Source organism: Salmo trutta, chromosome 27 (genome assembly GCF_901001165.1).
Source record: "Salmo trutta chromosome 27, fSalTru1.1, whole genome shotgun sequence".
Lineage (NCBI taxonomy): Eukaryota > Metazoa > Chordata > Actinopteri > Salmoniformes > Salmonidae > Salmo > Salmo trutta.
Window position 1 is genome coordinate 28,722,326 of NC_042983.1, and position 27,356 is coordinate 28,749,681.

The 27,356-nt window shown below is 40.3% G+C and overlaps 2 protein-coding genes across 3 annotated transcripts; one reads left to right on the forward strand and one right to left on the reverse strand.

Moving 5' to 3' along the window:
• Positions 1-8,335: 8,335 nt before the first annotated feature.
• Positions 8,336-10,552, forward strand: LOC115164819 (glutaredoxin-1). The gene is made up of 3 exons (XM_029717638.1): positions 8,336-8,733; positions 10,050-10,170; positions 10,310-10,552. Exons 1-2 carry the CDS (start codon positions 8,527-8,529, stop codon positions 10,161-10,163), a joined length of 321 nt encoding a protein of 106 aa, XP_029573498.1. The 5' UTR covers positions 8,336-8,526; the 3' UTR covers positions 10,164-10,170; positions 10,310-10,552.
• Positions 10,553-10,555: 3 nt separating this feature from the next.
• Positions 10,556-23,121, reverse strand: LOC115164818 (Rieske domain-containing protein). 2 transcript variants are annotated; one of them, XM_029717636.1, is made up of 4 exons: positions 22,883-23,121; positions 15,907-16,122; positions 11,526-11,560; positions 10,556-11,201 (listed from the first exon to the last, which is right to left on the reverse strand). In XM_029717636.1, exons 2-4 carry the CDS (start codon positions 16,091-16,093, stop codon positions 10,890-10,892), a joined length of 534 nt encoding a protein of 177 aa, XP_029573496.1. In that variant the 5' UTR covers positions 16,094-16,122; positions 22,883-23,121; the 3' UTR covers positions 10,556-10,889. The 2 variants fall into 2 exon arrangements, with proteins under 2 accessions (XP_029573496.1, XP_029573497.1); XM_029717637.1 differs by lacking the exon at positions 22,883-23,121 and adding an exon at positions 22,045-22,176.
• Positions 23,122-27,356: the final 4,235 nt, after the last annotated feature.

Here is a 27,356-nt window from a genome sequence, read left to right on the forward strand (position 1 = left end):
TCTGCTTGAAACATGTAGGTATTACAGACTGGGTAAGGGAGAGGTTGAAAATGTGAGTGAAGACACTTGCCAGCTGGTCAGCGCATGCTCCGAGTACGCGTCTTGGTAATCCGTCTGGTCCTGCGGCTGTGTGAATGTTAACCTGTTTAAAGGTCTTACATCGGCTATGGAGAGTGTGATCACAGTCTTCCAAAACAGCTGGTGCTCTCATGCAAGGTTCAATGTTACTTGCCTCGAAGCGAGCATAGATGTATTTAGCTCATCTGGTAGGCACGCGTCACTGGACATCTCGCGGCTGGGTTTCTCTTTGCAATCCATGATAGTTTGCAAGCCCTGCCACATCCGATGAACATCAGAGCCGGTGTAGTAGGATTCGAGCTTGGTCCTGTATTGACGCTTTGCCTGTTTGATGGTTTGTCAGAAAATTCCTCAATACCATCGGATTAATCCGGGAACATATTCCAGTCTCTGCTAGTGAAACAATCCTGAAGCTTAGCATCTGCTTCATTGGACCACTTCTGTTTTAAGCGCATCACCGGTACTTCCTGTTTGAGTTTTTGCTTGTAAGCAGGAATCAGGAGGATAGAGTATTGGTCAGATTTTCCAAATGGAGGGCGAGGGTAAGCTTTGTATGCGTCTCTGTGTGTGAAGTAAAGGTGATCTAGAGTTTTTTTCACCTCTAGTTGCACAGGTGACATGCTGGTAGAAATGAGGTAAACTGGATTTCAGTTTTCCTGCATTAAAATTACTGGCCACTAGGAGCGTCGCCTCTGGATGAGAATTTTCTTCTTTGCTTATGAGAGAACTCCTTCAAGACTGTTGGAAAAGCATTCCAGGTGAAGCTGGTTGAGAGAATGCCAAGAGTGTGCAAAGCTGTCATCAAGGCAAAGGGTGTCTACTTTGAAAAATCTAAAATATATATTGATTTGTTTAACAATGTTTTGGTTACTACATGATTCCATATGGGTTATTTCATAGTTTTGATTTCTTCACTATTATTCTACAATGTAGAAAATAGTCAAAATAAAGAAAAACCCTTGAATGAGTAGGTGTGTCCAAACTTTTGACTGGTACTGTATATTTTCCATATCCTTGTTCAGCCACGCCTCTGAGAAACATAGGATATTGCAGTTCTTTAGATCACGTTGATAGGATAGTCTCGAGCGGAGCTCATCCAATTTATTCTCCAGTGATTGCACATTCGCCAATAGAACGGAGCGTAGGGGCTGTTTATCTACTCTCCGATTAGTCTCTTCAGGTATCCTGCACGCCGGGCTCTATAGCGCTTCCTTCTCTGAGTGTCGGGGATTTGGGCCTGGTCCGGGTTAAGCAATATGTCCCTCGCCTCTGACTCATTGAAGTAGAAGTCCTCATCCAAATCAAGGTTAGTGATAGCTGTTCTGATGTCCAGAAGCTCTTTCGGTCATTGGAAATTATGGTGGAAACATTATGTACAAAAAAGTAAAAAAATACACAACATAGTACAATTGGTCAGGAGCCCGTAAAACGGCTGCTATTCCCTCCAGCGCCATTTCTGTGAATTTGTGGTGTTATGTTCAATAGTGTATCTGTGTAATATGGTTGTTATGAGGTTGTGGTATAACGTGTTGGAATTGTTTGACAGTCAATGCATGGGCAGGAAAATATTCACACGCTCATGATTGAAATCACAAACAGGGGTGAAGTATGTGGTGTACATGGCTGTGTGTGATTGTGCACAAATGATCCTATACATATCAGTGGAGGCTGGTGGGAGGAGCAATAGGAAGACAGGCTCATTGTAATGACTGGAATAGGTGGAAGGAAGTCAAACGTGGTTTCTATGTGTTTAATGCCATTCCATTTATGATATTCCAGCCATTACAATGAGCCCATCCTCCTATAGCTCCTCCCACCAGCCTCCACTGATACATATGCAGTAAGTATGTACATGTGTACCACAGGAGGTTGGTGGCACCTTAAATTGGGGAGAATGGGCTTGTGTTAATGACTGGCGCAGAATAAGTGGTATGGTATCAAATACATAAAACACATGGTTTCCAGGTATTTGATGCCATTCCATTTGCTCCGTTCCGGACATTATTATGAGCCGTTCTCCCCTCAGCAGCCTACTGAGATGTGTACATACAGGACTTACCTAAATACATATGTACACATATCTAAAACTCGCTCAGTCATATTTGTACTGTGAATGCATGCACACACAAAGATCCATATCCGGTACATGCAAAAGGACAATTTTAGACCCGCATGCAGCAGCATGCATTCTCCCTAAGCCACACTATAAGGAAGTAGATACACGTGTGCAGCTGCACACAGAATGCCAAAGTGGTTATCATGTTCTCCATTAACCATGCCTCATGTTATCTCCCACAGCCTGTACTCTATCCCAATGAGGGAACAGATTGTTTAAAGCCTCAACCGCCTATAGGCCCACCAGAGAGAATGAGAAAGAGTGAGAGAGGGAAACAATAGATAAAATGAGTGATTGTGAGTGTGTCACTGCACTAAGGCACGCAGCAATTGAGGAATACATCCTGGGTTGGTGTCAGGGTGGTGGACTTCGGACCCAGTAGGGTCCTGGGGTGAGATATCAATCTCTCTACTATTATGTTTTCCTCACTCTCCCACACACAATCCCTCATACAAGCACATATTTAGTCACACATAGGCATACACAAAATATGCACAATATACTTTACATACACATTTTCCCAACCAAAAGAAAAACCCTGGCTGCCTAAAGTTGATCTCCCACACTGTCCCATTGCCCCTATATAGTATCTCCTATAGCTATATTCCCCCACCCCCTAGTCTCCATGCATGTGAGCAGACTCCAATGGGCTGCCGACCAGCCAGTGTGGGATTACATAACAAGTGGAAAAACGGGAAAGGGATTAGCGCTTACACTGCATTCGAGGGACTTCCTCCCCCCTCGACATTTTCACACACAACAGACTAGGGTTCAAATCGTGCATGTGCTTGAGCCTGCCTGGAGTGCCAGGTGGACAGGGGTTCTATTCATCCACTAAGCCTGACAGGCTCAATCAGGCACAACTAGTGCTAAGTTTCAAATACTGTTTGAACCCTTAACCCAGGTCTGGCATGGGCAATTCCATGGTAACAGTGATGCTGAGAATCAGATTTTTCACTTTAAAATGTACAGCATAGAGCCCCACAGTGGATGTGTCATAATACCCATAAAACCTAGCAGTCAAACAGGGAAATGGTTCCAATTGTTTTTCCACCATTCATTTATCCCATAGGGGATTTTAAAACACTTAAAATAAGGGCTGTGTTTTGTGTAGGCTTACCCTGGTGTGACGTTTTGACAACTATGTAAATCTCTCTCGGACAAGGTGACTTTTATGAATATAATTAATCAATGAATCAATGCCTGAAAGCCAATCAGCTCTTTGTTTATTATTTTCTTTGTAAAAATACCTTTTTTCCTCGTGCGTGTGCGGGGGGAATTAGTGGTTAGGTTTAGGGGTTAAGAGTTAGGTTTAGGGATTAGGTTAGGGTTTGGTGTTAAGGAATATAGGATTTTGAATGGAAATAAATTTGAGGTCCACACGAGGATAGAAGAACAAAACGTGTGTGTGCACGCGCATCTCAGTCTACATATCTCAACAGTTGCTCCACATAGCAGTAAAACAGGTATGCCAGGTTGCAACAGAAAGGAACAGAAGAAGTACTAATTCTTATCTAAAGGTACTAGCACAGTCTTCAGGAGAACAGGACAACGTCACCACAAATAGCAACTTCTACAAAGCACTCTACTACCAAGGCATAACTTGTTAGATTTTACCCACTGAGCACAAGATGTTGAAAGGACGTATTTTCCAAAATATGGATTTCAACGTCTTGTGCTCAGTGGGTTATGTCTAACAAGTTGTCTTCAACTCATCAGCCTTCAATGTAGTACACAAATAACATTCTCAAACACACATTAAAATAATGGGCATAATTAGCATATAGTCTGTATGTATGGTGAGTGAATAGAAGAATCTAGGAGATGTTTCCTGTGACAAGCAGTGGTCTTTGGTCACCAAATATAGCGTGCGCTCTGGCTAGTCTGTCAGGAATGACAATGTCTGATTCCAGTTTTACTGGCCAAAACGACCTATAGGTCCAGCATAAGCGGCTAGTAGCAGGTTAATTGGGGAGAACGAGCTCATGGTAATGTCTGAAACTAAATAAATGGAATGGTATCAAACACCTGGTTTCCATATGTTTGATACCATTCCATTCACTCCATTCCATAATTTGTTATTAGCCGTCCTCACCTCACTAGTCTCCTGTGAATTCCACATATGCCATGGACAGTCTAGAAGACTGAAATTAAACTGATTACCAGGAGTAACAAGATCGAGGAACACAGTGGGGAGTTGACTGCTCAGTAGGACACAGGATGGGTACAGTAAACAGGAGAAGGGGCAGATATGGTGTGTTAGAAGTGCTGTTTAGTATGAAAATACAAGGAGTGAGAAGAGCCTGTGCCATATGTGTGTGATGTGGTTAGTTAGCATGTCTTCTCTGTATTCCTGTCCTGACCACAACCTCTGCTCATATCATCAATACAATCACCAACATACCTGACTCTCTTCACCTCCCTTTCCCTGCCAGGCTACCACCCACTCACCATGAACCTACCACACCAGTGATAATAATCAGAGGCGTCACAGGGGAACGTGCCCCCACAGATTTGTTCTGTAAAAATAAAAACAGATTCATTTATAGATTTTTGTTGTTTCTCTGTAATACTACTAGCCAGCTAGCAATTTTATGAAGTTGGCTTTAGCTAGCCCAGATAGGTTCCCAATCTCCCAACCTCATAACTAGCTACAAAGAAGCCTTTTCAGGCTATCAAGTAGCTAGCTTGTCTAACTATCTTGGCTAGAATGTGTGCTGGCAATGTTGGTATACATTAGAAAAGCAGGCAACTACTAAATGTACTGAATAAGACTCACATTCCTTTCAATCTTTTACATGGATTTTAGCAGAGATTCAAAGAAGAATATTTAGCTTCTTTAAAAAAATAACCACCAGTCAGGAGGATACAGACAGCTCAAGAGGTATGCTTAGATATGCAGAAAATATATACTTAATTTTTTTATTTTTTTTACATAGAATCAAGCATAATGATTATGGCTCTAGATTGCAGGAACAAGCTGTTTCAGGTGTTTGAATGCAAAATTCTCCCAAAACCCCCACAGCCATCCTTGCATATGTTTTTGCCCCTTCAGTTTTTTGGGGTGCATGACACCCCTGATAAAAATGCAGCAGTACATCCGTTGGCCTGTCGCTCAATCCCCCCCTAAAGGGAGCAGCAACTGCTGTGGCCAGTCATCAGTCAACAGTAAGCATGAAGACACACATGCACATGTGCTCTCTCTTCCCTCCCTCACCACTTTTTCTGTCTGTCTTTCATTCCTCTTTTTAAGTCAGTACCCCAGGCATGTTGCTGGAGCTTATTTCCGCCATGCCAAAGTCCCAGATGTGGTGGTCAGATCAACATACCGTAAGCAAAATGCAGCAGTTTAGTCCCAGGGGCTAGGATTGGGGATGGAGGTGGCGTGAGAGAGCGAGGTGGTAGATGGTGAAAGGAAACGGAAGGAGTTTTTCATTGAAGTGCTATTGGCCTCAATGGCCTGCCTCCTTGATCTGTGTGCAAATGTGTGCAAACTGCATAAGGAAGACCTTGAAAAAGCCTAACTTGGTAAACTTGTTTAATTAAAATGGTGACTAGCATCATTAGGTATAATGTGAGCTTTCTGTGTTCTATCAACATGAACCTAAAATGCACACTGGGTTCCCTACTCTCTTGGTCAACTGTAAAATCAACTCTTATGCTTAGCATATTATTTTCTCAGTTGGACTGTAGGGGTTGCAGGTAGCCTAGCGTTTAAGAGCATTGGGCCAGTAACCAGGTTACTGTTTCGAATCCCTGAGCTGTTCTGCCCTTGAGCATGGCAGTTAACCCCCAACAATTACACCCTGGAAGCTGTGGACGTTGATTAAGGCTAGATACCCCCCCCATACTGAAGATTTAATCTTAAATCAATGATTTACAACCAGATTTAGACAAATACAATGGACATCTGTTGCCCTAAGAGTTGTGCAAAGTTGGTAGAATATTATTCAAAATGAATCACAGCTGTAATGGATGCCAAAGGTGATTTCACCAAGTATCAACGCCGAGGTGGGAAGACTCACGCAATCAAGAAATGATATATTATTTTCTTTCACTTTGAAAATGTGGATAAGGTTGTGTAGATCTGTAGAATAATAAATAATAAATAAAAAATGTTAAATAATGTAGCAAAATGTGAGGACTGTACACTGAACAGAAATACACAAATGGAAAAGGCTACAGGACTAGAGTACTGTACTCATTTCAACAGTAAGATCGCTCCCTGGTGCATTGCTCGTGTCATGACACCTAATTCACCATCTAAACTTCACTTACTCACTCATAAAGAAAACTGCCTGACAAAAGTAATACATTTCTTCAAAACTTAACTTCCTCTAAATCCTTTCTCGGTAACCTCTAATTAGTACTACTGGCTTCTAGTCCCTCGTCACACACCAGTTGCTGTCACACATCCAGCCTCTGTCTAAAAGACGAGCACAGGAGAGATGTGTGAACTATATTCTGGGCAATTCTATGACATTTGCTGCCCTTCCTGAGCAAGTGAGACATACTGAGGTGTTCCCCTCAACGAACTGAAAAACACCAAACCCTTGTATGAAGAGGAAAATAGCCTCTGTCATTATATTGTTTACATGATGGTGAGCCTGCCATGTAGACAACATGGTACCTTATCTTGTCATCTTTTGAATTGTGTGTTGTATTATCAGTCCAATGATATGCATTATAGACATCATTTTAGTGTTTAAGTGTATTAAACACTAAAATGATGTTGCTAGAAGTTGGGGTTGGACTGGACACTCCTAAGGTTCTCTCATGGTGGTTTGTAAGGGATCAGGGAAAGGAAGAGGTGGAAAGAGGCAGCCACACTGCAATACATGACATGATACATGAAGACTGCCTGTGTCGTGATGCCATTTTCCTGGAAGGAGACAGCTGTGGCCACAGCATGCCCTGTTTCATCACTTAATACAATACCCTCTTGTTCACTAGAGACACTAAATCAACAGATTATCTGTGTGTGAAAAGCACACCTATTCAATTTGAATGGACTCCACACCATGTATTTGGTTACAGTGTTATTATGTGTGGGTATTTTTACATTTTAGCAGACGCTCTGCTCCAGAGCGATTAGGGTTAAGTGCCTTGCTCAAGGGTACAGACAGATTTTTCACCTAGTTGGCTCGGGGATTCAAACCAGTGACCTTTCAGTTACTGGCCCAGTGCTCTAAACCACGAAGCTACCTGATATATGTAAAGACAATGCTGTATGGCTTTATTGCATGGGTTTCCTACTTCTGGTGTGTGAGGAGGCATAAACTGAGAGCATTTCCTTTAACAGCTCACACCAACATTCCAGGTTAACGATGTAGCTACAACTTAAGGCACAATAATATATAGGCTCAACTTTAAGTATTGGTCTTTGAGGCAATATTGAAAGTGATCTGGTCAAAAGTCTCTGTGCAACAACCTCATTTAACAGTACAGTGAAGGTAGTGCACAACACAAAAAAACGGGTGTGCGATTCAGTGTTCTAGTCTTAAAACCGCTTTGTCTCTGTCTTGTCTCGACACCGATCTACTCGGTCTTGACTCTGTCTCGAAACAATATGTTAATTGATGTATAATCTGTGATTGCAGACTGCGGATGGCCAGAAGACATTTTGGCAAAATTGGTGTTGGAAAAAAACTTTTCAGAATCCCAAAATATTTATTGGTTTGGAATTTGTCTTGGTCTCGACCCTTCCAGTCTTGGTCTAGAATCGTAGTCGAATAAGGTGGTCTAGACTAGGCCTACAACTATTACTACACTTCATCCTTTCGTTGGGTAAAGGCAGACTCAACTGGACAAAAGTGAAAATGAATAATGATGGTGGGATTATTTATGTTTATTCAAATTATTTTTATTACCCAGAACAAGTAACACTTTCTTCAACAAAGAATAGGTCTAATGCGCATCTCACCACTTGGACTGTGAATTTTTTCACGCACCCCATAAAATCGAATAAAATTTTGTACAACTGATTAGAAGGTGTTTTATAATACTCAGTTCTGTATGGATCTCATGTACAATTTTGACAGATTGAAATTTGAGTTGACGTGCTTTACGGGATAATGGGACAATTCTTTCTCGCTACAAAGCTTTTCTCATCCCTATATTGAGATACGTTTTCTGAGTCACATTTTGCGCTGGCTCCACAGTGTCTTAATCTAAACAGGAAGCCTGTCCGACCCCAGTGCAGCTGTAAACAAGAGTAAGGTTGGAATCTATTCTGGCTATGGTTTCGCCAACTCTCTCTCAATTTCAATCATAAATATTTACAATCTGTTGGATCACTCTATTCATAACGCAGCGGCTCTCTAAATAGCAACATGGCTCAGGAATTCGTTACGGCCAGAATTAAAGGGGACAAAGTAGTCGTGTTTCTAAAACCGTTATGCCCATATTGCGTAATGGCAAAAGATGTTTTGTCAAAGTATGGATTCAAATCTGGACACTTGGAATTCATAGACATCACTGGACGAGATGACATGAGTGAAATCCAGGATTACCTAAATAAAATAACAGGTGAACGAACGGTGAGTGAATGCATGTTTGTTTCGCTTTGTTATCCAGCCATTTCTAGACTTTTACTAGCCTGTTTTTTAACTTTTGTACCAACCGACAGTTTTTTTCCCCCAGGAGCCATATAAAACCTTTATTTCGTATATGGCAACCCTTCAAAGTACATAGAAGTAGCCTAATTTTGATAGTGTATTCATACTTTAATTTTAGTCTTGCCACTGTTAGTCACAGTGACTCAGCAAATGAGCCATGTTCAGAAAGGCGGGCAGAAGTTGCGCAAAAGGGGTTTGAAGCGCGCAGGTTGCATCATTACATTGCTGTACGGTAAATGTTAAGTAGTCTTCGCAATTTATGTACTGCATCAGAACAAAAATAATCATGCTACACATTAGACACTTATTCGGTGGTTTATCTATTTCTGTGTCTGATACCGCACAGAAAAGCAACGCACAAATTGGACGAATCCAAAACACTGCCAGTCTGCATAGTCTGGCAGATGAGTTGCAGTGGTGCGGATTGCCTCCCATTGAAATGAATGGCCATCCACTGGAAAGCATACAGTTCGACACAACCCAGTGCACAAGGCTTAGATCCATTCATTTCAGTGGGCTACTGTAGCCCCACTGATTTCCCATTGAATTGTCAGCAAAACAGTACATTAGGGAAATTAAAACAATCTACTGTTAGGTCGCGTCAATTCGAATCTGGTATCAGAACAAAATAGTCAGCACATAGTAACTTCTGATTTCTTTGTACTTTAATTAATGCAAACACATTTATGGTAAATATGATGTTTCGTATATACGGGCTCACTCTGTCACCACGCAGGGCAGACAGAGAACTGAGTTTCATATCCTTTGCTTTTCATTAAATACTCTGACAGAGGGAGGATGAGCGTGGTTTAAATTTACTCATCCTATCGTTGGCGTGCAGGTTGGTCCCAACCTCGAAACGCCTCCTGTTGCTGGGCGTAGATATCTTTGGCAGTCGATTTATCTTGTGACTGCACAGTTCTCTAAAACCCCGACACCCCTCTGCATATACATTTCACCCATATCCTGCTGCCCATATCTTTTAACAAGCTCTTCCATATCCCTGATTTACAGCATCTGCATTCTTTCCATATGACTCACCATCCCATGAGCCACTTCCTCTCACACAGCAGTATGCTCTTATCATATAGAGGATAAACTTAATATTATAGCATAGCTTCTTTGTTATATTATATAGGTTATGCAAACAAATAGTTGGTCAAACCCTAACACTACATTAATTGAAAAACATAATATTGCTGCTGCCTAATAATCCATATGAATGCGTGTGTGTGAAGGTGCCACGGGTGTTCATCGGTAAGAAGTGTGTTGGTGGGGGCAGTGACGTTAAAGCGCTGGATAAGAGTGGGAAACTGGAGGGAATGCTGAAGTCAATCGGATCGCTGCAATGATCTTCAGGTACTGCGAGGAACAACATTTCACACTATTCTGTGCAAGGTTTCTTCTTGATACTGTGACTGTGTAGGGTATCAGTGCTAGCTCACCTGTTTTTCCACACAGCCTCTCATCTCTCTGTCCTTCTCTTTTTTGGCAACAGACAGCTGTGAATATCTGCACCAGCTGGAAACCGCCTTGCCTTCGGTCTGTCTGCTGAACTGAGACCAAACATTGTGTGTCATCTATAGCTCTGATGTTAGAGGAAGTTTCTTCGTTTGTCACGTCTATCTCGGTTCCTCCAGTAATATTCCTCCAGTAATATTCCTCCAGTGATGTTTACATCCAAACATCATTAAATCACTTAACCACTATCTTTTGTATAAAATAAAAGACACACAAACGTAACTAGTTCTGCTTTTGTTCTTGAAGTCGTTTGCTGTATAGACGCAGACATTACAAGTCAAACAAAACTGAAGAAATATAGAAAGACTGCACCTGTACAAAAACAGAAAATCTACAAACACATATTTAAGTGTGTACAAGTTTGAAAACTTGGAAAAGATTGAGCTCAGTTAGTGCACTGGAGGACACGAAAGGATAACCCAGAGATTACGCTTTGAGTTGCTGATAGGGAAGTACTTAGTCTTGTACCTGCACCGCCCGTTTACTATTCCACGGCGCTAACAAAAGCCACATTTAGTATCACAGGGGTTTTTCCCCAACCAAAATGGCCCAAATCCTTACACTTTCCTGCTCGTCACCTTCTCCTGTAATTTCTTAGTCTTGGGCTGGGCCTTATTCATAGTGGCCCTGTATCTCTCTGTCTGGTAGAAGTCAGAGTCAATGGTGTCCGGCGAGTCGTTAAATGTGACATACACATCCCTGTTGACCTCTGTGACCTGGTGAACCCTCTGTTTGACCCCTTTGGAGCGCCAGGTGGGTTTAGGGGGTGTAGCCGAGGGGTTCACCGCCTGGTACAGCCCCTCGCCTTCCGCCAGCGTGATCTTGTACTTGTGCCATGGACACACGATGCACATCCGCCCGTCAAACTCCTGGGCACATCAGAAAAATGAATGAATGAACAAACAAACAGAAAAACACAAAATATTGTTTAGCTATGAGAATGAGCTGTAGGAGGGAGAGAGAAGAGTGGGGCTCTTCTCAACTGTTTGTCCTAGCTCCCTTTTCAAAATGCAATGGAGAAGATCCCTCCCGTCTGACACTTTCCTCCACTGCGTTTTGATGAGGCAAGGAAAGAGGACGCAAGGAATAGAGGAGAGACAATGGAGAATGAGCCTGGGATTCCTGGTAAAGCACAGGATTGATGAGGACAGTGTGGAACAAGTAGTAGGTCAAAGACAAATCAGACGACTGACCTCGATATCTCCCTCCTGCAATGGTCCACCGGTATCTGGCAAAATAAGACAGTACAACACCACTGGAATTCAGTGTCAGGGATAGATAGTATAGCCTATTCATAGACGCTAACATCTAACAACCTACATCACTATACTGAGAGCATGTCCGTTTCTAAAAGGACCTATTTGGGTGTTTTTGGAGCCTGTTCATGTCTTTTGCGTGCCCTGATACCACACAAAGAGCAATGAAGTGAATCGCGGCTGAGGTAAGTTTCTCAAAAACAAGCCAAATCACAAAAGAGAAAATATCTGGACCCTTCTACAACATTCTATTTACATTTTTTTTTAAGATCCCCAACGCTTGCTCTAAAACGTTAACACATCATTTGCGGTACGGTTTTGGAAACATAAGGAACATATTTTATATCACAATAAATAATCATTTTAAAAAAAGGTTAAATTACAACACACTTTTATAGGGTTAGGGTTCCCACACGGCCATATTTTCTTGTTACTGCGCTTGTTTACGGAAAACAGACCGGAGACAGTCGACTATCTAAACTAATTAGCTATCGCCGAACACCTGTGTGTAAGCTAAATGGAAGACGGACACCACAAACATGTTGTCACTGAAAAATACTGTTGGCTGCAACTGTTAACTGTATATTTTGCATTTGTGAAATTATTTTTTTGTGATATGAAAGTAGAGGGTTTTATGTTTCTAGAACCGTACCGCACCGCAATTGAGAATCGATTCACGTTTAAATGGAGAATCTGGCTGTTTTGGCTACCAGAGCCAATTCACCTCTAAACAGAACATGTAAGGTCCTTGGACTATAAGGAGTAAGGTTAGGCTCCTTTACTCCATTATTGGGCGAATCCTAATAATGACTTTATTGTGCTGCTTTTAAAGGTCAACTGATTTGCTGTCCATCGTAAAACATGGGGAATGTTGGTTTGGAGGAGTGGAATTTTCTAGCCCCAATCTATTCCTTTTCCTAACCAGGGGTGTAGTTCTGCAAGAGCGCGGAGGAGCGGTGCTCCCTCACTTTTTTCAATATGAGAATAAACAGATGGTAAAACTATTTCTGGAAAATGTATTCAGATAAATTATAAATAAATTCTATTTAATTACCACTAAAATGAAAAACAATAGAATGACAAACCAAATAAATATGTTCAGCAGCCTATAGGTAGATACATGGTGGTTTCTTCCTTGTCTTCTCTGGCGGTGGTAAGAATGATGAAGAACTATAAGCTACATGTGTGTGTAACCAATGTGAAATGGCTAGCTAGTTAGCGGGGTGCGCACTAATAGCGTTTCAATCGGTGACGTCACTCGCTCTGAGACCTTGAAGTAGTTGTTCCCCTTGCTCTGCAAAGGCTGTGGCTTTTGTGGAGCGATGGGTAACGATGCTTCGTGGGAGGCAGTTGTTGATGTGTGCAGAGGATCCCTGGTTCGAGCACAGGTAGGGGCGAGGAGAGGGACGAAGCTATACTGTTACATGTGCACTGCAGAGGCCCATTGGAGGCTTGACCACTTTGGCCAATCAGAATGGCCAAAGTGGGCGACACCATCCTGCCAAGGACACCCAAACCAGAGGGGTCACCATAAAGCCCAAGGAGCCTGACCCTCTCAAGAAGTTGCTGTACCCCTGCTTGGGATATTTAGCCTGCATGGGCTTTTGGTTGAGACTAGGGTTGCACATTTTAGGGTATATTCAGAGGTGGAAACTTTCTGTGGGAATTAACGGGAATATATGGGAATTAATATTAATACCATTTAAATGTAGATGTTTTTTGCATTGGATATGTTTACCATATCATATGGAGACAGAAACAAACCTTTTACCTTATCATAAGTAAACAATTGCAAATGATTAAATCCTTCCAATAGAAATGAAAAAAACTATGTAGTTATGAATTGAACTTTAATTAAATTAATTGACTCTTCACATGGGATGATTTCACTGAACAACAAAAGAAAAGGAATATTGAATGATCCCCAATGATTCATCTCCCAAAAACATTTTCAACATACATCTGTAAAATGATGAAACTAAAGCTTTTAGTTGTCTTCCTCTCAGGCTTCCATGTCTTCTCCCTGGACCTCCTCAATGTCCACCTCTTGAACATCAGACTCTTAGGCCTCATCTTCAATGTCACTTTTCAACCTTGTTGAGGATGGCTCGTTGTCAGGCTCAAAAAGCCTCAAATTTGCCTGGATGGCAACCAATTTTTCAACCCTTGTATTGGTTAGCCTGTTGCGTGCTTTGGTGTGTGTGTTCCCAAACAAGGACCAGTTGCGCTCTGAGGCGGCTGATGTTGGTGGGATTTGGAGGATGATGGAGGCAACGGAAAGAGCCTCAGATCCACAAAGTCCCTTCCACCAGGTGGCTGATGAGATATGTTGGCACGACTGCCATATTGCATCTCCATCCCAAAGCTCTTGCTTGGAAGTGTACTTCGCCAGACTGCCAAGAACCTTGCCCTCATCCAGGCCAAGGTGGCGAGACATGGTAGTGCTCTTGCCAGCATACTTGGGGCCCAACATGTACGCTGCGGCGTGTATGAGCTTCAGGCAGAAGTCTTCACGCTTTTTGATGTATTTCAGAACTGCAGTTTCCTCTGCTTGGAGCAACAGTGAAGTGGGCAGTGCATTACGGATTTCTTCTCTTACATCTGTAAGCAGAGTCTGAACATCAGACAGGATGGCATTGTCTCCCTCAATCCTTGCAATGGCTACTGCTATAGGTTTCAGGAGTTTCAGGCTGCTTACCACTCTCTCCCAAAATACATCATCCAGGAGGATCCTCTTGGATCTGTCCATATCGGCAGACTGTGATATGGCCATTTCTTGGAGAGACTCCTTCCACTCCAGGAGACAGTCAAACATGATGACACCACCATCCCAACGGGTGTTGCTGGGCTTCTTCAATGTGATGCTCTTATTCTTCTCACTTTGCTTGGTGAGGTAGATTGCTGCTATAACTTGATGACCCTTCACATACCTAACCATTTCCTTGGCTCTCTTGTAGTGTATCCATTGTTTTCAGTGCCATGATGTCCTTGAGGAGCAGATTCAATGCATGTGCAGCACAGCCAATGGGTGTGATGTGAGGGTAGGACTCCTCCACTTTAGACCAAGCAGCCTTCATGTTCACAGCAGTGTCTGTCACCAGTGCAAATACCTTCTGTGGTCCAAGGTCATTGATGACTGCCTTCAGTTCATCTGCAATGTAGAGACCGGTGTTTCTGTTGTCCCTTGTTTCTGTGCTCTTGTAGAATACTGGTTGAGGGGTGAAGATGATGTAGTTAATTATTCCTTGCCCATGAACATTCGACCACCCATCAGAGATTATTGTAATACAGTCTACTTTCTCTATGATTTGCTTGACCTACAGCATGTCTGGTTGGAGGGTTGTATGCTGGGCAAAGAACATTCAGAAATCTCTTCCAATACACATTGCCTGTGAGCATCGGCGTTGAGCCAGTGGCATACACAGCTCGAGCAAGACATTCATCAGCATTTCTCTGACTACATTCCTCCATTGAGTCAAAAAAAACTTCTGATTCCAGGAGGACCATGAGCTGTCGCTATCGATAAGGTGTCTGATTCATCATTTTCACCTCGAATAGAAGTAGAGGGACTTTTGTCAGAGGTTGCTTGTTGTGAGCACTGAGGGAACTTTATGCAGAAGTTAGATCAAAGCTGAATCAATATCTTGCAAGATCACATAATGATTGCATAAGAGAACTGAATATACAGTAATACCATAGCATAGTAGGCCTATAACATTACTGTTACACCTAAAACACCTCATTTCGAATGATATTTTAGGATGGATAGCTGAAGAGTCACATTTTTTTTCTCATGTGCCAAAACTCAACAGAACGCACCACTCGGCAAGATGTTTGTACTGAAACAAAATGGAAGAAAGGCTATTAGTTTGTTAACACCATCTGCTCTAGTTAGCTCATGAAACAGTAATTCAAGAAGATCTAAATGTATATTACCATGAAACTGATTGAGAATAACCAAATGATTGGCACGGAGATGCAGTTTGGACGTTTCACTGGTAAAATATGAAGAATTATCATTCACTATTGACAGTGATGATGGCCTATTTCGAAATTAGGTAGCCTATGCCTAACTTGGTATTTGAGGATATTAAAAATATAACATTTTCTTTAGACAACATGTGTGGGCATAGGCAGATGTTGCAATTGGAGGATGCGTTTTATGCATATTAAGCTATTCAATTGGCTACATCTGTTGGTACAAACTTTGATTGAGGAAATTACGACATCATGAAAAAATTGTCGCTCCCTCACCCAAAAAATAATACACCACTATCCCCAACATCCATTTTGCACACACCCATGACCCGATCCTTACGGTAGCAGCGCATGTCCATGGCGTGTAGCTTGCCCTGGTGGCAGAGAACCAGCACATCCCTCCCGCCCACCAGCTTGGTGACACGCTTGGCCTGGATAACGTCTTCTTTCCTCCCGATGAAGTGGGAGGATGGAGGTGGCGATGAAGAGGAGGATGTAGGGGATGTCTGCTCTTCCTCAGAGAACATGTTGACAACTTCCAAATGTAGATGCACTCCTGGGAGAGAGAGATAAACATTTAGTAGTTTGTGTGTGTGTATGTTTTAACATCAACCTGAACTAGGTTTAAACTAAAGGGGCAGCAGGTAGCCTAGTGGTTAGGGCGTTGGACTAGTAACCAAAAGGCTGCAAGATTGAATCCCCGAGCTGACAAGGTAAAAATCAGTTATTCTGCCCTGAACAAGGCAATAAACCCACTGTTCCTAGGCCATCATTGAAAATAAGAATTTGTTCTTAACTGACTTGCCTAGTTAAATAAAGATTAAAAAAATAAAATAAAGATCACTGTAATCTCACAATTTTTAAGCACAAACATGCATCTAATCTCTTGTAGACAGATTCACATATAAATGGCTAAATTACAATTTTCACGAGGATTTTACTTATGGGTAACTGAGATTAGCATTCATCAAGCACTCTGGCAGGCTCCACAATTTGTGTTGCATGTTAAGCCTTGTTCGAGTTACCCTTTAGCACGTTATGTTCTGCCGGATATAATGCATTTCAATGACCATGTCAATACCCCCTTGCGGTCGAAGGCTCCGGATCTCCGAGAAAGACAGACTCTCCTCCATCTTGCGTTACAAACACTACACTCAGGTTTGCCAGGGCAAGCTAAAAAAATATAGCCCAATGGCCTCTCAAAACAGCCCACAAGGCTTGAAAACTAGCCCAAAACCTTTTTTTGTAGCAAGAGAACAGTTAGCACATTTAAACCAATAAACCCTTTTCCGCAAAGTTATTGAGCAAATTAAGAAGGAATATTGGCGTACATATTTGCATATGTTATGATCTTGTGACGACTATTTGATTTCCAGGAAAGAGTATGATCTTTTATCTCAGCATGTATACAGATGATCCCTTATCCCTGTTTTTGTTTGCTAGAAATGTTTATACTGGAGACTTATCAGAACAAACTGTGTAACCTAGCATTTATAGCGTCTAAGAAATGCATTGCCATTAATTGGAAGGTTGATTATCCTGTCACAATGGATGGCAGAAATGTCAAGTTATGTATCACTAGATTTAATTTATTACAAGACTAAGGGTAAACTGTGCAACTTTCGGGGTGCCTTATATGGAATACCCTACTGTATGACAAAAGAGGTCTGTACTGAAAACATTAAGAATTTTAGTCGAGCAGTCGCATATACTTTATTTTTTTTCATGGCACACAAGACACCTGTATGATTTGCGCCTGTCTCAGTGGACTAATCCATTGAAGAGGCTACGGGGATGCCACGGTCCAAGAATTTGGGGACTGTGGCAGATGCAAAAGACACGTCTCTCTCCAAAATGCATTCTCTCTCGCTATTTTGTGGGTATTCATTGTTTCAAAACTTAATTGTGTGCCGTCTATCAATTCCCCATTACATACATCACCAGTAGTAGCCTACATTTACCATTAATTCCAATAATTTCTAATCTGCAATGTTGTTTGGTTATGGTAATTTATGTTAATTCATTCAATATATTATTATAGTAATTTACTGTTCATTCTCATTGTTGGAGTGGACATATGTTTTGCAGAACTCTCAACAACTCTCAACAAGGTTTCGTTCATTTCATTACATTTTTTTGTCTTTTGTTTGAAACGCTCCTGTCAATGTTGAGTAAGGACGCACACCTGATTACGCATATAGAAATAGGACTAGTCTACCTGGCCTGCTTGCAAATGTAGGCCTATAAATGTGCCCATCTGGGAATGTCTGAAGTGCTATAGTACTTCAGGAGCATAATGGTAGAATCTGCAAAGGCCAGCAGCAGCGGGAATAGGAGGGTTGGGAACAGTTTTTTCTTCAGGTGAGGCTATCTTGATCTCTGGCTCCCTTGAATCATCTGTGTGTCTTCATTATTTAATCAAACTGTGTGCTTAAAGCATCAGACAAGATTTTTTTGGTCAGGGACAGCCCTAGTAGAAATGCAGGAAATTAGGTTTAAGATGCCCCAAAAAATCTGAGGGAGAACACCCTGCCAGGTTATGTCCCCCCACCCCCTTTTAAAACCAAAGTTGCACCACTGATTGTATCAAATGGTAGGCTATATAAATGAATAGCCTACTTGATGGCCAACAGATGCAAATGTATCATTCTCCACATTTAATGTCAGTTTCATTGTGGACTTTTTCCCATAACAGAGGCATCCAAGGGAGTTCCATAACTTCCATTGCAAATGTCCACTTGCGCAGCGCTCGAGACCCAAGAATTGAGCATGTGTAATCCCCTTTGCTTGATACGGTTTTCCATAAGGAAAGTCAACATTAGAATCCAGTTTACTTTAAACCAACTCTGAGCGAATTAATCGAAAGCCTTTAGTGCGTCTAAAGTTGTTATCCAGAGCTTTGTCGCCGTTATATGAATTCTAGCGTGTTAAATGTTTTTATGGAAAAAGGGTTGGAAATGGGTGTCTCCATAATGACAATCTAACTAGCCGCCCGACAACTGGTAAAAAGTTATCAGGACTCACTCACTCAGTAACAGCCTGCTCACTGCCTGATAATCAGCAGCAGGTCACAGTGAAATCGATTTTGTTTTGGGGAAATGCCTTGGCGAACCGCGGTGCAGTTTACAAGTAGCCCAAAAACCTGCAACCAATAAATGTTCACCCGCGACATCGATTTTAAAAGTAGCCCATTTTATCAGGAAAACTGCAAACAAACGGCAAACCTGACTACACTTGTCCGTTCAGTAGTGGCGCATTGCCCTAGCAGAGCTGGTTAAACTGTTTTCATGTTATCCAGAGCGTTGGTGACTAACTGTGCTGCTGGCAACAATTTCATTACGCTGTTTTGTCGACGTTTACTGACACCGGCCATATTCAACTGGCGTTGAGCGTTCGTAAATGCATCTGCATCAGTTATTCTGCGCTCTGGGACAGGTACTCGGACGAGAGTGCTCTGAAATCGGAGTTGATAGCCAGAACGAATTTACGAACGCACCCGAATGTCCATTGAGAACGCGCAATGATTATACCACTTCGCTAAATTACGGGAATAATCAAGTCAATAAGTGTTGGGTAGTTAGTTAGCATATAGTAAATATACTGGCAAGTTCGATGTATTAGTAGCCATCTAACATACCGGTACATACTGCTGTAAGGACAGCGTAGCAAACAAATTGTCAACCAACATAACGTGTAAGGTAATTTATTTGAAAAGTCATTACATTGGTCAGCATTTTCTTAACATTTCTCATAATTAGTTAAAGCAATGAATGTATCCTTCGGCTGCATATATTCCGACCATTTTCTTCAAATCTGAAGACGTGGTGAAGCCGAGACGATTTTCTGAAGAATTGCATTATGGGCCCCAAAAAAAATCACTGAAAGTGTCCACTTATTATACGTCGTATTTTTGTGAATGTAGTAGGACATCCCAGAATTTTTGGCATACTAACTATATACTACATTTACGTCACAAATAGTACAGTTAGTATGAGTATTCGAACACAGCTCTGGTCTTTCAATAGACCTAGCAAGCTAATCAAATTGATAAGGTTAAATTATTCTTCTCCTTTTTGCATTGCTGTTTTCAGTTTACACAGGCTTTGATCTTACACGTTTTGTTCTATGATAGAATAGAAGTCAGTTAACATGACCTTTATGAATTATGAAGCCTTTGTGCTTTTTTAAAACACATTCAAAAAAGTATTTAAAAGGTGACCTTAGCTGATTAATATTATCTCATACAACAAAACGTATAAGATTTCCTAAGCATGCGTTTACCACAGACCTTATTATCGGAGTTTATCCCAACCCCCCCCCCCCCCCCCAATAAAATGCCATTTATTTTCCTCATAGGCTTTGTCCAACGAACCATGGCGGAGTTAGTGCCTACAAACAGATGCTATTACTAAATTGAGCACGTTTGCTCAAGTCTTATTTATTTTTATCTAACAGGTGGAGCGTATTTGGCTACCTCTCGAAATATGAAATATGATAGCTGACGTTTACTAACCCCTCTGCAGTGAGCGTTGAACTGGCACAAACCAGAGAGGAAGAGACAAGAGATTTTACTCCACCCAAAATCTGTCCACAAAGTAAGGACTTTTTGAATGGAGTTCAATGAGTGTCGAATTTGGTCAACACAACATTTAATAGCTAATTTGCTACGTCAGGTTTATTTGATCAAATATACGTATTGTAATGGTTAGGTTGTTACGAATGCACTGATATAGGCCTAAGTGGTATTTAGGCAACTTTGGGAAGGAAAAAAAATATTATATTGGAGTTGTGCATGTTCTCATAGAGATAAATAGAAGACGCATCATGTATATAACCTATTTTTAGCATGAACATTGTCATTGAGGGCTTACATCATTTTAAAATAGTCAACTGGGTGGGGATTAATTTGAATTGGGAGCAATCAGCCGATGAAGAAGAACATTTACTACTTTAAATTGGCGTCTATGGCCATGCTGTCATAGACACTTTAATGACACACATACAAAGAGAGTCCTATCTCTATTGCCACGTTCATGTGCTAGTCGGAACTAGGAAACTCTGAAATGTATGACTTGCTAACTGGTTGTAGTTATACACATGCCAGGGTTTCCGTTAGCCGGTAAAATAAAAGCCTATAAATAAAAATCATCAAAAAAAAATATAAAAGCCTATAAATGAAAGTGGTGCCAATTGCCCTGAAGAAGAAAAAAAATCCAGTAGTGAAAAAAATGCTTCTTTGCCTATTCATTGATGGAAATACATTTGACTAGTCATGCTTATCAGTCTATGGGTTAATTTGCATAATTTAGTGGAATTAAATTGGTGCGTGTGTACAGTATATTTGTTATGTATCTTGTCACAGGTGTACAGCATACAGAGATTGACTGGAAAATCTGTCAGACAGTGCGAGCATCTTGTGGTGCTTTCAAGACAACTGGGAATTCAGAAAAATGGAGGTCAAATCATGACGTCAGTGATCTTCAGGTTCGAAAGTCGGACGTCTAGAAAGACGCCTGAGTTCCCAAGTTGGATGACCGTTCAAAGCGATTTTTATCAGTCGGAGCTCGTTTTTTTCCCAGGTCCCAGTTGTCTTGAACACACTGAAGTCGTAAGTCGTAGATTTCCAAGTTCCCATTAGTTTTTCCCATTTGATTTGAATGCGGCATCAAACGGCAACGGAAGGCAGACTTCAACTCGCCCCACACCACTTTGCAATGAGCTGGAGGCAGTATGCATTTTGAAAACATATAGCCTACTTAATTGTTTGAAACCTAAACGTTTTAATACATATGAGGCACGGCTTAACTTGCTTCAAAGTAGCCTATTCTCGCTTTCTAACTGGATATTTTCATCTCTGCCACATGAAACCACTCACATGTGCAGTGCCGTTTTGACAACGTTTTCCTGCTAATTGAATTATGGAACGAACATTCGCGGTAGCCTACTTTGTCCGCATTGTTGCGCTTATAATGTGAAGAAATAATAGTTTATCAACATTTTAAGATTGACGTTCTGATCTGTTGCATCAGACTCATTGCTTATTTTTTTTATGTAGCCTACTGGTTGTATGAATTTGGGATCTATCGTCCCACAACGGTCCCAGTCTGTTTGGAATAGGCTATTTCTTTCTCGCCAAGCTGACCAATAGAATAGGTAGCCTAAAAGTTTATACTATAGTTGATTGACATAGGCTAGTGGTTTTGCTGTTTTTTACTATAACATGTTCAAACTAGAAGCACAAGCATTTCGCTACACTTGCATTAACACCTGCTAACCTTGTGTATGTGACAAATACATTTGATTTGATCATCAGAATTTGGTAAGATCGTTGGCACATCGTTACATCCTTGACATGCATGTTCTGTTAATATGAACGACCATGTGATTATCATTCTGAACACCTTAGGTGGACGCCCTAATCAGGTTAAGCACCCAATGTCTGGTACATTTCTCAAATGTCCGGTAAATTAAATGTTACCTGTCAAATGTCTGGCGCCACATTTTTCCTATTGGAAATCCTGACACGTGCCGCGTTCAACCTGTCAGCGAGTTGGACATTTGAGTTTCCTAGTTCCAACTAGCACATAAACGCGGCATTATGGCCTGTTCACGCGCGTATCTGCCCTATCATTGGCTAGAATAGTCCCACCTGATCTCGCCTCCTATCTTTGAGGGCATGTATTTCCAATGTTAGAGCGGTTACTTGAATATCTTGTCAATATAATAGACAATCTTTGTTCTGACTGAGCCGCTGGCGCGCCAATGTTTGGTGTTACATTTAATATTATCCCAATGGAAACATGTTTTATGTTTCATACCGAGCTGTAATTGTATAACCTGAATCAGTCACGTGTTTTTCATATTTCCAAAATGCCATCAATCTAATGGCATTACCACAAATTCCCTGTTCTAGATGAGAACTGTGGGAGTTTTTTTTAAAAGGCTGTCATTGTATTTTAATTGTTGTATTATCAATCTTTAAATTACGCGATTGACCACGGCTATGTCCCTTTTCGACACAGGCTCTCTCCTGTCCTCCTTTCGTCAAATCTGACCACGACTCCGGTGTGGCCTAAAAATTGGTTTACTTTGAAAACCTGCTGATGACTGTCAGGCAGTGAGCAGGTTGTTGCTGAGTGATTGGATGGGTGGCCCGGAGGTGTGTGTGTGTGTGTGTGTGTTGAGAGAGCGCTACAGCTATTGGCTGAGTCACGTAAGCGAGAGAGCAGCATGCGCGCACGTCGTGACAACTTTTTACCAATGTAGGTAGGCTATTTAGGCTGCGTTTCAAATAAAAGACACACTCGTCTACTTACCCTGCCTTATGTCATTGGGGAATTCCCGCCGGCATATCTGTCGTCGGTCCAAACAAGGGAAGTTTACAACGTAAGCCCCTCAGCCCTCGTTTTTAATGGAGTTTGAGAGTGTACAATTATGTTCACTTCGGGGCCTGAAACGCCCCATAATTCAATTCGCGATGACTGTACATCCGCTAAGAAAAGTCAAAACGTAACGCCTCAACGTTAATATGGAGTCAACATGCAAGTGTATGTAAAAACGAATGTAAATAAGTTATAAATTGTGCTACTAATGAACAAACACGTCTCGTAAAAGTAATGATGTTTTTGTTTTCCTAGTTTTTGGAAATTGTTGAAAGAAAACATTTAAGTAGACATGCAATCATAATTGACTGTAGCGAATATAAAGCACCCACAAGCTACCGGTGGCTGAAAACACAAATGTTGCGGGATGAACGAGTGACAAATTTCCGGGCAAGGGCGGTCCATTCTCATAGCTTCTACAGATTGTAAATTAAAAATACATTTTTTTTGCTAAAATAATTATTATATTATTGATTGATTGACTATGGCTTTTCAAATTACCCAGTATTGCTATCTGCAGCACTAGTTCTAGGCAAATGTTGCAATTCTTCAGACATTCCTGGACCTGTGACCAAAAACAAGCTACATATGGACAGTACCGAAATAAATTATCTAATGACTCTGCCTCCTCACAGCAGAATCTGTAGAGCTGGGAAGATTGTATCCCCCATATATATATATAACATTCTATTGGTTGCAAGAATTTTGTATAGTAATTTAGATTGGAAAATTAGAAGTTTTGAATCCGGTGTTTTGTTTCAATTCATAAACCATATGGAATGGGTACATCATAAATCTCTTCCCATCTATTTTGCAATTTATATGTCAGTTGTTTGGTCCTTAAATGAAATTGGTATATGTTTTTATTTATCACACTTTTCTTTAACCATTTATGTTCTTTAATGCAGGGCCGACATACACGTTCATTACTTTTTTCCCTTCTAGTTGCCTCTTCCATTTTTGTGGTAATGCTGCAATTAGGTGGTTGTAATTTTGGGTAGAGCAGACATTTCCATATGTCTGTGTTAGCTGCATGTGTGACATAACTCCACCAGTCCTATTTATGATATAATTTGCTACATTTTTATCAATTAGTATATTTGAGTTTAACCACAATATTTGTTGTATTATTTGTTCTGTCTTTTCAGGTGGATTAAACTGACATTGCAACCAACTTTCTAAGGCTTGTGTAAAAAAATAACGATATTTTGGAGATTATTTCCTTTTCAACAACCGAAAGTGAGCAGTTGTAATCTGAATAAAGGGAAAAAGGCCATTCTTGAACATCGGATGAGACGTTCCTACCAATTTACAAGAGAACCAGTTTGGATTTAAGTATAACTTTTGTATGACTGATGCCTTTAGTGAGAGGTCTAATGCTTTAATATTTAATAACTTCTTCCCCGCCGAATTCATATTCGTTATATAAATAGGCCCTTTTAATTTTGTCTGGCTTGCCATTCCAAATAAAATTTAATATTTTTTGTTAATATAATTTAAAAAGCAGGTCACTAAGTGTAGGCATAAGCAAATAGCTAAACTGTGATATGACTAAAGAGTTAATCAGGGTGATTTTTCCACAAATAGACAAGTATTTTCCTTTCCATGGTAGCAAGATCTTATCTATTTTGCTAACTTTCTATAAACATTTATTGGAGAGAGATCATTTCTTTCTTTTGGGATTTGTATACAGAGTATGTCCACATCTCCATCAGACCATTTCATTGTTAAACTACAGGGTAATGTAAAATGTGATCCAATACGTAATATTATCATAATTTGGTTTTAATCCAGAGAGGATAGCAAAAGTTTCTAGATCCTCTGAGGCCGTGGAGAGATTCTAATTGTGGTTTTAAAAGAAAACAGGAATCATCAGCGTACAATGACACCTTAGTTTTTAAGCCACGGATTTCTAATCCCTTAATATTATTGTTGGATCTAATTTCAACAGCTAACATTTCGATGGCAATAATAAATAGATATGCCGATAGTGGACAACCTTGTTTTACTCCTCTAGATAGTTTAAAACTTTCTGAGATGTAGCCATTATTTACTATTTTACACCTAGAGTTACTATACATAACTTTAATCCATTTTATAAGAGATTCCCCAAAATGGAAATATTCTAGGCATTTATATATCATCTCCAGTCGTACTTTATCAAAAGCCTTCAAAATCAGCTATGAAAACCAGGCCTGGTGTCCCCGATATTTCATAGTATTCTATTGTTTCCAGTACTTGTGTTATATTATCTCCAATGTATCGTCCATGTAAAAAAAACCTGTCTGATTAGGATGAATAATATCTGACAATACTTTTTTAATTCTATGCGCCAAGCAATTTGATAGGATTTTTGCATCACAACACTGAAGTGTAAGAAGCCTCCAATTTTTTAAATGGACTGGATATTTACATATACCACTAGGGTCCTGTTTCAGTAATAATGATATCAGACCTTCTTGTTGCGTGTCTGATAATCTACCATTTATATAGGAGTGGTTAAAACATGCTAATAATGTTCCTCTGAGTATATCAAAAAAGTTTGGTATACTTCCACTGGTATGCCATCCAGCCCTGGAGTCTTCCCAGCCTTAAAGGCTTTAATTGCATCAAGAAGTTCTTCCTCTGTAATTCGGCCTTCACATGAGTCTTTCTGTACAGATGTTAATTTTACATTATTAATAGGAAAAAAATACATACAATTAGTTTCGGTTAGTGGAGATGGAGGAGACTGAAACGAAAGCATATTTTTAAAGTACTTTACTTCCTCTTTCAAAATATAATTCGGTGAATCATGTGTGACTCCATCATTTGTAACAAGTTTCAATAAAAAAAATTGTTAGCATTTCTATATTGAAGATTTAAAAATAATTTGCTGCATTTTCCCCCATATTCCATCCAGTTCGCTTTATTTGTATAATATATTACACTGGATCTTTCTTGAATAAGTTCCTCCATTTCTTTTTGTTTTTCCTCTAACTTATTCTGTGCCTCTATGGTACAGTTTATATTGCTATCTAACTGTACTGTTAGTCCTTCAATTTCCTTTGTTAATATGGACTCTTTTGATCTAAATTGCTTTTGTTTTATAAATGAGTACTGAATTGCATGGCCTCTAAAGGCACATTTTAAAGTGTCCCATACAATAAGGGGATCTGCTGTACCTATGTTATGTCTGGGAAAGTCAGTTATAAGTTCTTCTGTTCTAGTTCTAAACAATTTATCATCTAGTAGGCTTTGATTAAATTTACAATATCCTCGCCCATGTGGAAACTCTGTAAGAGTAATATATATGCTAATTATGTGATCCGACCGCATTCTGTCCCCTATCAACACTTTTTAAACTTTTGGTTGGTAGAGAGAATGGCATAAGAAAGTAGTAAAGACGACTAGCTTGATTAAGCCTCTGCCATGTATATCTCACTAGGTCGGGATATTTAAGCCTCCGTATATCCACTAATTCCAATATATCCATGACATTCATGATTTCCTTAAGTGCCTGAGGGTGAGAGTTTGTAGTGTGATTTCCTTTCCGGTCCATAGAGGTTTTTAAGACCGTATTAAAATCCCACATCATAATAATAGTCTAGTGTTGCTTGTAGAGTTGATAAAGTCTTATATTTTCAAAGAAGCTTGGATCATCATTATTTGGACCATATATGTTAATAAGCCATATCGGTTTATTGTCCAATAACATATTTAAAATAATCTACCTACCTTGATGATCTGTTTGGACAATTTGCACAATTGGATCAAAATTACTGTTAATTCATACCATCACTCCTTTTGAATTTCTTTGCCCATGGGAGAAATATATTTTGCCCCCCCCCCCAGTCCTTTTTCCACAAAACTTCATCTAAAATTGTTGAATGAGTTTCCTGTAAACAATAGATATTATATTCCTTCTCTTTTAGCCAGGTAAATACTGATCGTCTTTTCTTTTCTTTCTAGGCCATTACAATTGTAACTGGCTATACTTATATCACCACTTACCATAATGAGACACAACTTTAAATTCTATTTATCAAAATATATGTTTGTAAACATACCATTAAAAAGTAACATGATGATTCAGTGTCTATATAGCTGTACCATGATATTTGCATTGTTAATAAGTAAACCTCCAATTGGTCCCCACTATTCCACCCGCTAAAAGCCCACCTCATCCCGAGTTGGGTTGTCATCCCAATGCCCGGCAGACCACCCCCGACTCCCCGTATCCCATAGCCCTGAAGAGACTGGGATCCATCCTTCGAAAAGAGCACACAGTGCCATTTACAGAACAGAAGTAGATCAACCGCCAAATGCATTACCATCACCCTCACCTCGATTTATATTATATATAGCCATAAAAAAAAAAATGTATTTTTTTTAAATACTGTTTCTTATTTTCGATAATTAGCTATTA